Below are 12007 nucleotides of genomic sequence, written 5' to 3' on the forward strand. Positions count from 1 at the left end.
TCCCTATAAAACTGCCTGACCCCTTTATTCTCAGCATACGCAAATACACCAGGACGGAGACGATTCATCCTCCCAGGTCACGTCCCCTGTGTAGGGCCGGATTATGGCTTGTGGGGGCCCCGGGGCAACTAAATTGTGGGGGCCCCCGGGACCCACCCGGCAGAAGCCCCGGCAGCACTCCGGGCACATCGCAGGGATGGACCCCTTTCCCTGCGTGTGCCGATTGTTATGCTACAGGTATGATCGCATCTTGCAGTGCGATCATGGGTGGTAATGTCATTGTTTTTTTGCGATTGGTTTGGGCTTGTTTTGGGCTTGTTTTTTACTTATAGGTTGCTTATTTTACATTTCAAAGTTGGCAACACTGGTCACTGCTGACGGCTGGAACTGTGTGTGTTTGTGTTTTTTTGTTTCGGGGGGTTTCTGCGTTCTAGCATATAAACTTATGCCCAGACTTGTTTTATTACTGTGTTTCTTCCAATTGTAAAGCACTGGCGCTATATAAATAATAATAAAATGAATAATAGTATCCCTTTGCCTGTGGACAAGTCTATGAAAGATCTGCTGTATCAAAACACCAATTACTTATGGTCAGAGCATTATTCTAGAGCGGAATGACATTACATTGCTTTGAATTTAGACTCGTATTGAGAAAGTTTCACTTAGAGAGGAGATAAACCCAACATTGAATATTTTTTATATATTCATTTTCTATCTCATCCATCACACCCAGCAAATGACGTAAAAGTCCCAGGAAGGGTTTTATCCTGACTGTGAGATTACATTTTCTGCTGCAGGATTTTGTCGGCCACCTTCTGCATCATTACTATGGAGAAATAATATACAGGCTTAGGACGCTGCTATGTGGTGAGGTCAGGGTACGTGATTTTAGCTGGATTCTGTGATGTTTGAAGCATATCTGTGAGTGCAGGTGAAGGGAAAAATGAGGACCCTTAATATTGCTTTGTTAGATTTAGGGCCTGATTCTAAAGTAAAGCAAAAAAGAGCAAGTAACTTTGCACCTGATTAGAACCATGCTGCACTGCAGGAGGGGCAGATGTAAAATGTGCAGAAAGAGTTAAGGCCCCCATACACGGTGCGATACAGCAGCCGATCTGATGGATTGGAACGATATCGCTGCTATATCGTACCGTGTGTGGGTATGATATCGGCCAGTGCGCGCTCCCGTGGGATCATACATTGCTCCTCCAGATCTTTCTGCATGTTCAGTTGATCTGGGGTTGCGATGTTCGATCCCAAGCAGCGCTATGCGGGTGGGGAAGGGGAGTGCCGGCATATTGGGCGGTCGGCCGGCCGGCCACCCTATCGCTCCGTGCGTGGGGACCGGCCGATATGTCGGCCATAGGATCGGCCGTCGCATCACAAGGTGGATATCGCCCTAAATTGCAGTGTAAAAATAAAGCTGTCCAGCATTTGTCTGCTATGTGCAAAAGCTGTCAGTATTTACAACAAATTAAATAACTGTATTTGCACCCCTTGCATTGCTACATGGTCTGTCCAGTTGCAACTTTACTTGCTCTTTATTGCTTTACTCCCAACTCGGAATCAGGCCCTTAGGGGGGAATTCATCGCACTCTGATCCCCCATCACGTTACATGGGAGATAGGGTGCTATAAACAATTGAATTCCCCTCTTAATGTTTTGCTCAAATTTTTAACCAATGCCCCATATTTATTTTGCTCTAGGTATATTCAGATTTGTACTCGCAAATTAAGTATTGACAACACAATTGTCTTTTATTCAATATATAATATAAAAAATATTTAGGCCTATGGGTTAATAAGTGTCTGCGCGAGTATGATTAACACACTAATTGACTTTCCTCCCCCTCTATGTAGTGATGAGTGTGTCTGACTTACTATCACACACGCCTTCCGTATTTGCCAACTTAACATCGATCTGGTGAAATGTGGGATATTTGGAGAATTGCAGCTCACTTAGTATATAAGTAACATATTATTATAAAATGATTTATATTTATTGTTTTCCTTGTAGGATGGGCGATCTCCGCGCACCATTCCTCTGCCCGGCTATGAAGTCAGCTTGCCCAGCGCCAGTGACAAGGTGGACTTAAAACATGTGTTTAAATTAAGCCAGTCCCAGCAAACTTTGTTTTTTGGAGCAGAGGATGAAGATCTGCTGATGAAATGGATGGGGGTTCTAAGTCGGGCATCAAAAGGAGACGCTTTAGACGCTACAGAATGTGTTGAGAACATCTAAATTCCCATATTAACAGGCTTTTTGGGTTTTTTACTTCTCTACACTCTGAACCGTGACACTTCCACAACAGAGTAACTTTCTTGACATTGTTGTGTCTACGTATTAACATCTGTGGTGTTCCCCATTGTATGTCATTTTTCATATTTGTACCTGTGTACAATGAGTACCGTGTCTTTTATGCCTGGTGGACGGAACATTCAACGGATGTCATGATATTGCAATTACAGCACACAAATTACAGCACACAATTTTTCAGTCTATTGTTTTGTATATGTGTATTTAAGAAAACAAAAACATCCCAAATACTATTTAGTACAGAACGTATATGTGAATAGTAAATTGTTACCTTTTAAATAGCCACACCTGAAATATAGGATGACGGGTTACCAGCACCCATGCAAAGTAGCCAGAGCCTCATCAGAGCACATTCGGGACTGGACATAAGTTGTGGCTGGCCACTGACCATCCCTACACCGTTAACCTCCTGGAGACCTCAAGTACTTGCCTTGTTGTAGCTGTCTAATATTGAGTATTGCTCTTCAACGTATGACTGTGTCAGCTCATTTGATATGCCACCTAATGATGGTAGGGGGAGGGAGGGGATCTCTGTAAAGTGTTGTCGTTATATTAAACCTGAACATAAAGTGGAAGGATTACCAGTGCTCCCTGCATTGGAAGAACTCCCTGACCAAGCACCTTCTGCATGATTGAATAGCTGTAAACCCATTTTATAAAGTCTGTATGAAACATTTTTAGCACTGATGGGAACATGAGTTTTTTTTTTTTTTTTAACTGTTATTTCCGGTTAACCCTTTGTTTTAATTTATGATTTGTAAATAATGTTATATACATATTTTCAGACATTTTAAAAAGAAAAATAAGCTAATAAAAAGTTTAGCACAGTTCGACTCAGGATATATTTAACGTTCTTATAATTTATGTGATGTGTTTTGAATTTTGTTTAACGCACAAATTAGATAATCCGACCGGTTTAAGTCCCTGCGGCTCATCAATATAGTGAACGACATGGTGTTTCCTAGTAATAAGCACGTCCACTGTTGGTTTAAAGAAAATAAATTTTGTCAGATTGCTGGGTTTGTGTAATGTTTCAGTGTCCTTTCACAAGAGTCTGAATTCAACCTATAGACACACAGTGACACATGATGGCTTTATGAGTTAGCAACCAATCAGACTATTTACAGCACATTTTTTCTGAGTAAAGAAAGGAAATACACAATTGATGAGCATTGACATTAGTGTGAAAGGTTATCAGTACACCACTAGCTGATACTTTATCTCAATTCCAGATGGGCTAGTTTTGGTTACTGGTGCCAAACAAACTCAGCTGCGAGTGCCTGAGGTTTCTCTGGCAGATGGCTTGCAAGAGATACAGGAGTCATTGTTGGGTTGGTGACTGGTGGGCTGCATATTGTCCAGTATGGTGTGAGTGCCAGAGCTGGGTGGCAGAGGTGGATAGTTAATGTAATGACCAGAAGCACTTGAACCAGTGTCAAGCTGGGCTAGCTTTTCTGTTTATGTACTTTGGGGAAATGTATTTTGGGGAAAGGCCATATAGGCAGAGCCAGATTAAGGGGGAGGGCACAGGGGCAAGTGCCATGGGCCCCCGTCTCTCAGGGTCCCCACCAGCTTTTGATTACAGCTGTAGTTCAAAAGTGCACTGCGGTCTGTAGAAATTAAAAAAAAGAGGGAGGGTGGGTAGAGTCCGTCAGTCAGTCAGTGCCAGCTAGCAATGACCATCAATGAGTCTGCTGTCGATGGTTTTCCACCATATTCAATAACCATTGATGGTGAAGCTATGGGCATGCACAGACGAAGCCCTGCACACGTGCATAAAGGGACTGGAAGTCACCATCGGGAGATAACCACTGAAGTTTTACCTTTGGTGGCCTCCCATTGATGGTGAAAACACTCGCCATCGTTATCAATCGGTGGTTGCTAACCATTGACGGTCGATGGCCACCCCTATTGCCAACACAATGGGAGAGAGGAGGGGAGGATGCAGGAGCAGCTTTAGACAGTGAAGCAAGTGATGATGTAAGGTAAGAGGGAGTATGTAACTATATGTATGTATGCATATATGTTTATGACTGTGTGTGACAGTTTGTATATATGTATAAGTGTGTGACTGTATGTGTGTGTGTGAGACAGTACATATGTATGTGTATATGTGTGTGAGCCATGGCCAAAAGTTTTGAGAACAACACAAGTATTGGTTTTCACAAAGTTTGCCGCTTCAGTGTTTTTAGACCTTTTTGTCAGATGTTACTATGGTATACTGAAGTACAATTACAAGCATTTCATAAGTGTCAAAGGCTTTTATTGACAAATACATTAAGTTTATGGAAAGCTTTTTCAAGACCTCTGCAATTCGCCCTGGCATGCTGTCAATCAACTTCTGGGCCACATACTGACTGATGGCCGGCCATTCTTGCCTAATCAATGCAGTGGGATTAAGGTCTGGGGAGTTTCCTGGCCATGGACCCATAATTTCGATGTTTTGTTCCCCAAGCCACTGAGTTATCACTTTTGCCTTATGGCTCATGCTGGAAAAGGCATTGTTCTTCACTAAACTGTACTTAGATGGTTGGGAGAAGTTGTTCTTTAGGCTGTTTTGGTACCATTCTTTATTCATGGCTGTGTTCTTAGGCAAAATTGTGAGTGATCCCACTCCCTTGGCTGAGAAGCAACCCCACATATGAATGGTCTCAGGATGCTTTACTGTTGGCATGACACAGGACTGATGGTAACATTCACCTTTCCTTCTCCGGACAAGCGTTTTTCAAGATGCCCCAAACAATCTGAAAGAGGATTCATCAGAGAAAATAACTTTACCCCAGTCCTCATCAGTCCAATCCTTGTACCTTTTGCAGAATATCAGTCTGTCCCTGATGTTTTTCCTGGAGAGAAATGGCTGCTCTTCTTGACACCAAGCCATCCTCCAAAAGTCTCTGCCTCACTGTGCATGAAGATGCACTCACACCTGCCTGCTACCATTCCTGAGCAAGCTCTGCACTGGTGGTGCCCAGATCCCACAGCTGAATCAACTTTAGGAGATTGTCCTGGAGCTTGCTGGACTTTCTTGGGCACCCTGAAGCCTTCCTCACAACTATTGAACCTCTCTCCTTGTAGTTCTCGATGATCTGATAAATGGTTGATTTAGGTGCAATCTTACTAGCAGCAATATCCTTGCCTGTGAATCCATTTTTGTGCAAAGCAATTATGACTGCAAGTGTTTCCTTGCAGGTAACCAAGGTTAACAGAGGAAGAACAATTATTTCAAGCTCCACCCTCCTTTTAAGCTTCCAGTCTGTTATTCTAACTCAATCCGCATGACAGAGTGATCTTCAGCCTTGTCCTCATCAATACTCTCACCTGTTTTATCGAGAGAATCACTGAGATGATGTCAGCTGGTCCATTTGTGGCAGGGCTGAAATGCAGTGGAAATGTTGTTTTTGGTATGAAGTTCATTGTCATGGCAAAGAGGGACTGCAATTCATCTGATCACTCTTCATGACATTTGGAGTATATGCAAATTGCAATCATAAAAACTGAAGCAGTAGACTTTGTGAAAACCAATACTTGTGTCATCCTCAAAACTTTTGGCCATGGCTGTAGGGCAGCAGTGCGTCCTGTGCCAGCCCCTCCCCCTAAATGCATAAGATCATGATATTGCACCAAGGGTGTTGGGCCACTAGCGCAGGAAGTACAGCACTGTCCAGAGCGTCCTCAGGACATTCTGGGCAACTGTACAGGCAGTAGGTGCATGTCTAGAGCAGAGTACACTCCGAGCGGCACTGCAGCAGGGGTACTGTCTGAACAGTGCCGTTTCAGGCACCCTGCTAGCCAGATGCAGGGGCATGGGGCAGCAACAGTGCTCTGTGCGATGGCACTGCTCGCACACCCCTAGTTACGGCCCTGTGTATATAAGTGTGTGACTATATATGTATGTGTAAATGTGGGTGACTGTATGTACAGTACTGTGCAAAAGTTTAAGGCAGGTGTGGAAAAAATGCTGTAAAGTAAGAATGCTTTCAAAAATAGAAGTGTTAATAGTTTATTTTTATCAATTAACAAAATACAAAGTGAATGAACAGAAGAGAAATCAAAATTAATTACATATTTGGTGTGACCACCCTTTGCCTTCAAACAGCATCAATTCTTCTAGGTACACTTACACACAGATACTGAAGGAACTTGTCAGGGATCTTGTTCCAAACATCTTGGAGAACTAACCACAGATCTTCTGTGGATGTAGGCATGCTCAGAATTGAAGAATTGATGCTGTTTTGAAGGCAAAGGGTGGTCACGCCAAATATTGATTTGATTTAGATTTCTCTTCTGTTTATTCACTTTGCATTTTGTTAATTGATAAAAAAAAAACTATTAACACTTCTATTTTATGAAAGCATTCTTACTTTACAGCATTTTTTCACACCTGCCTAAAACTTTTGCACAGTACTGTATGTGTATATGAGTGTGACTATGTATGTATGCATATCCCCCACCCATCATTATTTTGGTGGGACAGTCCAGGTTTTTTGGGTACTGTCCCGACCTGTGGGCTGCAGAGAAGTAGTGAGGCTGGGGAAGTGATGTACATGCCCCCAGAGTGAAATTAAATGGGGACGTGGCATGTGTCCTTGCCCCTTGTTCATGTACCCCCCAAAGGCTTACGCACTATGACCCTATCCCTGTGTTAACATTTTTGGTTTCTAAGGCACCCACAGTACTGAGTACCCTTGGCCCCCCCAAAACCTTAATCCAGCTCTTCATAAAGGCCAGAAAAATGGCTAGTTGAGAAGGAAGCCATGGAAGGAAACATTTATCTTTTGAGAGTAGTAGTAGTAGTAGTATTGGAACATATATGCTCCTCTTGGTTTGAAATGAAGATGTTTGTGGTGACTTTCTGTGTGGTCTTCAAGGCATTGAGAATCGGAGAGCTGGTATGATGTGTAATAGTGTGTTGTGTTGGTTGGATGCACCGCAGTCAGGGGAAATTTGTATTTTGCTCTTAAGAGCGTCCAAAATGGATCATTTCGTCCTGATTCTGAGTCAGTGGGATCTCTGTTCATGGATGCAAAAGGTGAGTTTTTGCATGCAGTGTATGTGCAGATGTGAATTTATTCATTTTTACGTAAATGTCCATCCAATTCAGAGTCGGAATCTTTCTGCGAAATAGCAATCGCGTGTCGGGGGAGTGTCATTGACGTGTAGCTAAAACTTGGTGCAAGTGGTGCATACGGGGAAGGGATGTGCCTGATGGATTCCTTGCACCCAGCATAGGGCTGGTGCATGTGCAGGTAGTAATTATGACAGTTGCGACAGTTTGCGTAAAATCAACTGGCGGCGCAGCACGGCTTTCCACTTGCAGATGTATGAGCGGAAGGTAGTAAATCAGGATTCTGTGGCTGTCTGCTACTACATCCACTTACGATGCAGAATCAGCCCCTCTGTATGCTGCAGGACGTAAACCCACACATGGTAGTTAATCAGGGCCGGCTCGCCTGTTACATGAACTATGCAGCTGCGTAGAGCGCCATCCAGCAAAGGACGCTGTGGGTGACGGTCCCCAGCGCCACAGTCATTCCCGCACCCTAGCGCTGCCACCACACTCCTCCTCTCGCCACCTCCCACTTGGCTTATAAAGTGCACTGTTGGAGAAAGAAGACCTGAAATAAAGGTACTAATATTTATTTCATTATGTATTTGTGAATTTTATATATAAGCAACACTGTATGGGGCAGATTTATCAAGTTAATTCTGCCATTAAGACGTGAAAAAGGCTGTAAGGACAAAATGAAGTATGACTGCCTGGTATATAAAATGAGAGAAAGCAGGAGATATCTTCTTTTTTCTGGTAACCAGCTCTCACCAGTGGTGGCAGTCGTGGGGAGGGGGGCGACCAGGTACTCTTTACCCGGGACTGGCGGGGGTCTGGGTCCTTCAGCCTCCCAATCCCTTCCCCGTCACTGGAAGATGCGGTACTTTCTTCGGACAGTGAGAGAGAGGACTGATTACTGCTCCAGCAGCCTCTATCCCTAGCCCAGAGTACACGCTGCTGTAACGCAGCACTGTGTGCTGGGCTAGGGAGAGAGGCAGCAGCAGTCAGTCCTCTCTTTCCCCGTGTGATGTGCAGGGAAGGGAAGTGATCGCCCTCACCCTGGAAAGTTTGTTTTTTCTCCTCTCCCTATTTATAAAAGAAAAAACTGCAGTGAAGTCGCCGATGTCACTGAGTTTCTTTTCTGTTATTTTAGTGATACAGCTCCGTTACAGTAGGTTTCAATGGGGAGTGATCAGTTATGCTACTTATGGAGAAGAGAAACTTTTCTCTGCAAGTTAACAACATTTTATATGGTGTTATGGAAGGAGAAAGCAGAAAAATACACAATTGTGCAGGCAGATAAAAATATTAATAAAAATAAATAGGATATTAAAAATATATATTTTTATGTGTAATATATATACGTACAACACACTTATTATATCTATATATGTATGTTATTCCCTAATCAAAATTCGGTAATATAGCAAACATGATGACCTAATTCTGATCACACTCTGCAACGTGTAATAAACCGAACGTCTGTGGCACGCACGCTGTGCACATTAGGGAGTAAATTTACTAAGAATCGTGTTTTGGCGAGATTAAACTCGAACAAGTTCCCACAAACACGCGTGAGTTTTATTGATACTGTTTGAACAGCATCGATATTAGAGAGATTTGATTGCACAGACCAGATTGCCCATACCTCCCATTTCAATATAAAATAACTTTGTCACACAGAAACAGTTTGCGGTTACAACACACACAAAGGTACTATATTGTAAAAAGGGTATAATCAGCCTTAATCTATACAATGCAGCTATATACAGGATAAAGACAAAGATACAATTACCAACACTTCGCTATGCGGTCTGGATCCTAGACTAATCAGCTGTCCATCAGGATTGCTGTGTGTTTCTTTAGGGTCAGGCAGGGAGAAAGGTAGCAAAGGAAAAAGGGAAGGGATCCAGACTGCATGGCAATTTATAGGTGTACAATTACCTTTGAACATAAGCTGAATACTCAGAGGGGTTTCCTATTGGCCCTTTATTACTGAGTCACAATGGTTGTTGCTATTCATTTGTTAGTAAATGGTTGACGTCACTGGAGGTTGAACTTGTTAAAAAAATCCCTTTGTACTAACATTTGGCATGCAAATCTACAGGGGAGGTGTACAGTGATTTATACAGTATAGAGTATAATTCTTGGCAGGTCTTCATAACTGGATAGTGATCCCTTCCATATTCATTCTGTTGGTTTCATATTCCTGTTGAGACAGAGGGAAATCGGTAGATACTACTCATGACCCATTTATCTTATTCCTAATCCCAGATATCATATAACTGCTATTTAACATGTAACATTCACTGTATACCTTTAAAACACATAGCATTGTGCGTATCTCAGTCAGTTTAGGGTTAAATGGGATATGTTTATTGTAAGGAAAGGCTGCTGTCCGTCGGGGTAAGGTTTCCGACAATAATACTTTAAATACTGTTTTGCGTTTCAATCGCATAGCCAGCTTTTAACAGTATTGCTGTACTAACTTTATGTGTTTATGTAATGTAAAAATGGCGCTTAACTGTTGTGAGCACAGAAGCATGGCTCGCCATTCACAATATGACGAGTTGCGGGGGCATGGGATGCGTGTGCATGTATAGTGAGCATGTGCAATTGTGCGTGCGCAAGTGCGTGCGCAAATGCGGCGGGAGCCTGTGTTCGCATAAGATGGCCGTGGACGATCAAATCGTCCAATGGATGTCGTGTTGCGATTCGTGCGCAATTAAGCGATCGCAACCAATTTATACGGTTTCGACAGTCCACCCTTTGATAGCAATTATACGCTATCACCATACGCAAGCAACAATTAGTAATTGGTTATCTGATTAGCCATACTATAAGACTTTAGTTAATGTTATTGTTATGGGATGGCATGAGTTGTTAATTTACCCATCAATGAAGCGCTCTTGGGGGAAGGGACATAAAACTAGCCTTATGTGCACACCACAGGCCAGACTGAAGAGGTCGTGACCATATGTTAGATGTGGGAATGCACCTAACCCATAAGGATAATTTTGAATTGTTTAGAGACTTCATTTTAAGATGTTTTGAAATAGCATTAATAACACTTTTATGCACTGCTAAACAAATCCAAATCACATCATTACAAGGTACGTGTTCTTATGGGACTTCTACTATCATTCGGATCTTATTTCATGTGGACACTGTATTATAAAGTATTGTTCAATGTTCTTAACGATATGACTCCGTGTGGTCATTTGAATCATTGAATAATGCGCCCCTGGGGACATAAAGTAGCCCCTCGTACGCATACCACGTGGACTCTAAGTCGAGGACCAATGGGGAGCTAGTGTGGGAAAGCACCACTCCATGGAGAGGACAACCTTGGAAGAAAGGGGAGATGGAGACTACATTTAAACTAGGGTGTTCTAAAGAAACATTGACAATACTTTATTATACATGGCAATATGCAAGCAAACATTAGATCGTACTCTCTAATTCAGGGTTATAATGTAGGGTATTAGTTACATTAGTATTCACAGCATCATGGGTAACTACCATCATTATTTCATTTTCCTGGTTTCCATTGGAACAACCTTTTGCACACTTCATAGCCGCTGGAACACATCTGATACATATGCTAATTATTAGGATGACCACCAACACTAGGATCAGGAGTTTCCCTATACCCGCAATCAGTCCTTGGACCCACTCTCCTAGACCCGAGAACCATTTCATAGGGTTCAACCAGGAGAACCACTCTTCGACCTGTTCCTCTACTTCAGCGATTGAAGCATTATGGTTCTTCCGAAATTCCCATTTCAACTGCAGAATTTCATCCATTTTCCGGTCTATCACCTCCTTGGGGTCACTAGTGCTATTGGTGATATAAGTACAACATTTAACACCAAACTGGGTGGCTAGGGTTACGCAATACCCTCCAGTGACAGCAGTTAATTAATTCAGCACTAAACGATGTTGGACCAGCTCTTTCTTGTACACTTGCAACTCCTTACCAGTGTACCTAAAGGTGTCATCATATAGCTCGATGATATTATCTATTAATTTTGTGAGATCTTGAATATACCTAAAATTTTGAGATCCTCGAGCAATCCTGGTGGGATCAAGTGCAACTAAAATCTGGAAGCCAGTCGTCTCACTTATCATTTGAGTGGCTTTATGCACATCACCAGGAATCATGTTTCTCTTATTTCTGTGTTCATAATGCGTATGAAGGTATGGAGAAGGTATGTTCCTATGGACATCAATCATTTCATTATGTGCAAGAGTCATGACTTCAGGGAGTACCTTTCCCAAATAGCATAGTCCACTGGAACTTGGAGAGAGCCATTTATACGCTTTTCTACCACAAATATAATATACATCATCTGGGAGGATGAATGGGATGGAATGTTTAATGATACCGGTACACATCTTTTCTATGAATGATCCCATCCCTATCTCCTCCATTTGGCTAATACAAGTATCAGGTTGTATGATCTTCGCACAGTACCCGGGTGGTACTCTTCCAACCATCACTTTAACATTACTCCGCGTATACCTGTACCTATAGAATTTCCCACTTGTAACAATGTTGTATAAAAGTGCTGAGTCTATAGATACATTATCGGCTCTCAGTGAGAAGGTCATTGTCTGATTAATTCCTGTGACTTCCCAATT

At 42.4% G+C, this 12007-nt stretch overlaps 1 protein-coding gene across 1 annotated transcript in view; it reads left to right on the top strand.

The window, feature by feature from the left end:
- The window catches only part of FGD3 (FYVE, RhoGEF and PH domain containing 3), a 258633-nt gene extending 255301 nt beyond the window's left edge, over positions 1 to 3332 (top strand). Inside the window, exon 19 of the mRNA XM_088478691.1 lies at positions 2017 to 3332. Within this exon, the coding sequence (XP_088334817.1) occupies positions 2017 to 2241 (225 nt within the window). The 3' untranslated portion in view covers positions 2242 to 3332. The remainder of the gene's footprint in view (positions 1 to 2016) is intronic.
- The last annotated feature ends 8675 nt before the right edge of the window (positions 3333 to 12007 follow it).

This window comes from Taudactylus pleione, unplaced genomic scaffold (genome assembly GCF_031769625.1).
Source record: "Taudactylus pleione unplaced genomic scaffold, aTauple2 ptg000217l, whole genome shotgun sequence".
Taxonomy (NCBI): domain Eukaryota; kingdom Metazoa; phylum Chordata; class Amphibia; order Anura; family Myobatrachidae; genus Taudactylus; species Taudactylus pleione.